The sequence below is a fragment of the Verticillium dahliae genome, genomic scaffold, assembly GCF_000150675.1.
Source record: "Verticillium dahliae VdLs.17 supercont1.12 genomic scaffold, whole genome shotgun sequence".
In the NCBI taxonomy this organism is placed as follows: Eukaryota; Fungi; Ascomycota; class Sordariomycetes; order Glomerellales; family Plectosphaerellaceae; genus Verticillium; species Verticillium dahliae.
The window spans coordinates 519,443-521,640 of NW_009276943.1; the positions used below are offsets into that span (position 1 = coordinate 519,443).

General features: G+C 56.3%; 2 protein-coding genes across 2 annotated transcripts in view; one reads left to right on the forward strand and one right to left on the reverse strand.

Moving 5' to 3' along the window:
• The window catches only part of VDAG_06439 (uncharacterized protein), a 1,754-nt gene extending 759 nt beyond the window's left edge, over positions 1 to 995 (forward strand). Inside the window, exons 2-4 of the mRNA XM_009658817.1 lie at positions 21 to 188; positions 244 to 411; positions 472 to 995. Of these exons, the coding sequence (XP_009657112.1) occupies positions 21 to 188; positions 244 to 411; positions 472 to 838 (703 nt within the window). The 3' untranslated portion in view covers positions 839 to 995. The remainder of the gene's footprint in view (positions 1 to 20; positions 189 to 243; positions 412 to 471) is intronic.
• Positions 996 to 1,881: 886 nt separating this feature from the next.
• Positions 1,882 to 2,198, reverse strand: part of VDAG_06440 (peroxin 8) — a gene marked incomplete at both ends in the record, with an annotated part of 2,026 nt that continues 1,709 nt past the window's right edge. The window contains one exon of the mRNA XM_009658818.1: positions 1,882 to 2,121. Coding sequence (XP_009657113.1) covers positions 1,882 to 2,121 — 240 coding nt within the window. The remainder of the gene's footprint in view (positions 2,122 to 2,198) is intronic.

The window sequence follows — 2,198 nt, forward strand, 5'->3', positions numbered from 1 at the left end:
GACCACTAACACAACTCAAGGTACACGACTACTGACACGGTCGTGACCAAGGTCTACACGACCCTGTATGAGACCGTCAAGAAGCCTGATGTGACCCATGTTGAGAAGGCCACCGACTACATCACCAAGACCATTGAGAAGCCTGTCACCGAGACCAAGTACATTGACGGGCACACCACTGTCATCACGTACGTCTACACCCATCACGGGTGACACTGTTCAATTTCAGCTGACCCGAAGTAGCCACATCGAGACTCAGGTCGTCACCGAGCACGTGCCTGTCACCAAGGTCCACGAAGTTCCCGGCCCTGATGTCACCTCCATCGACAAAGAGGTCGAGTACCAGACCAAGACGATTGAGGTCCCCGTCTACCAGACCTCTGTCATTGACGGCCAGACAGTTGTCCAGACGTAAGTGACGCAAACCACATGAGTCGCACGAGTGAAATATTAACACTTTTTCTCCATCAGTCACTACAAGACGGAAGTCATCACGACGCACGTCCCCGTCACACACATCAAGACGGTCCAGAAGCCTGATGTCACCAAGACTGCCGAGGCGGTCATCTACACAACTATCCAGGGCGAGCAGGCCGTGACCGTCACTCACTACGAGGAGGGTGAGACGATTCACATTCAGCCCACCGAGGTTGTCTACCCTGAGCCCAGCACCTTCACCGAGATCGTCGTCCCTCCCCCTGAGACCGTTTCTGAGCCCGCCGTCACCGTCCCCGCCACTACGGCGCCCGAGACCGTCCCCACGGCCGCTGCTCAAGCCAACCAGGCTCCCGTCGTTGCCATGGTGGCCGGTATCGCCGGTGCCATTGCTCTCCTTTAGAGCTCTCTCCCTTTTCGTTTTCTTCTTCAATGTCCTTATTTTCACTTCTCTATCCACTCGTGGATTTCGTCCCTTCATAGACGATAATTGTAATTCTGGTGTTGGGGAAGCAAGTCCTTGTCACGATACGTCGGACCTCTTTTGTTTTTACGACCAACTCGGGAGCCTCTACGGCGCAAACGGAAACGGGGTCAGGAAAACATACCACACTCATTAGACGCGGTGGGCGGGTGCGCTGCAGCGCCACCACGCTGGAACACGGCGCTTGGAAACAACGGGAGAGGGGGGGACGGAGGCTCGTGGGCGCGGGCCTGGGGGGGATGTCGTGTTCATATCTTTTCGGTACATGATTAGAGACCGTCGTGGGGCGATGGGCCTCCGTGGCTGGGTCGGCCCGGTCGATGAAGGGTTACGTAGTCTTAATGATAAGTCGATTGTAGGAGTAGGTTTCTGCCGTGCTGTGCTTGCTTGGTGCTGGACTTTTGCCTTGTCGGCGGTGGTCTTTGTCTACCTCTTTACTCAAATTGCAAGTTGGCTTACGTGAAACGTGGCGCTGTGGTCGGATGAAGTGCGAGGAAGCAGGCGAGGCGTGTGATTGTGTAGTAGCTGAGCCCTCAGTGGAGAATAAGTAGGACTGGAACACCAAGGAAAACAATATGAACGAGTACGATATGAAGAGGTGTGGTGGGCGCATGGGTGACGACAGGTCTGTGTTCTGTATAGCGCGGCCTCCGTAATGAGTCGCTTTGCAGAGCGGCCATCGTGAACGGTATAGTGTTGCAAGTATCTCGTCCTGCGAAGCACGCATGGAATGACCGATGGACGCATCGCTATGGTGTGGTACGACAGGCGTGTCTAACATGTCAGAAGAGACGAATAGTCGCAGCCACGGGCAACGTTCATATTCACAACCTCGAAACCCGTTTGAAAGCAGTCATGTTACACAAAGTAGTTGTAATGGGTATACGCACATTCCATCTACGCACGCTCCGTCTACATACATTCCATCCATCGTCAATCCTACCACGCAAAGACCCAGACACCTACAGCTTGCTCGCCCTCTCCTCCTCCACGAGCGCACCGCTCATCATGGCCGGCGGCGCGCTCCTCCCAATGACCAGCTCCCTGCCTCCCTTGGTCCCCCACCACGCGACGCCAATCGCCGCCCGCTCAACATCCAACTCTCCGCTGACGAGGACCTCGACGAAGCGCTCGCGCACGAGCTTGCGCATGGCGGGGTCGGCAACCTCGGCCATGGTCCTGGCTGTGACGGTCATCCACTCCTCGACAAGGGGCAGCGGCAGGAACGGCAGGGCGTCGATGAGGTTCTCACCAGCGAGCTCTGTTCCGAGTGCGCTGC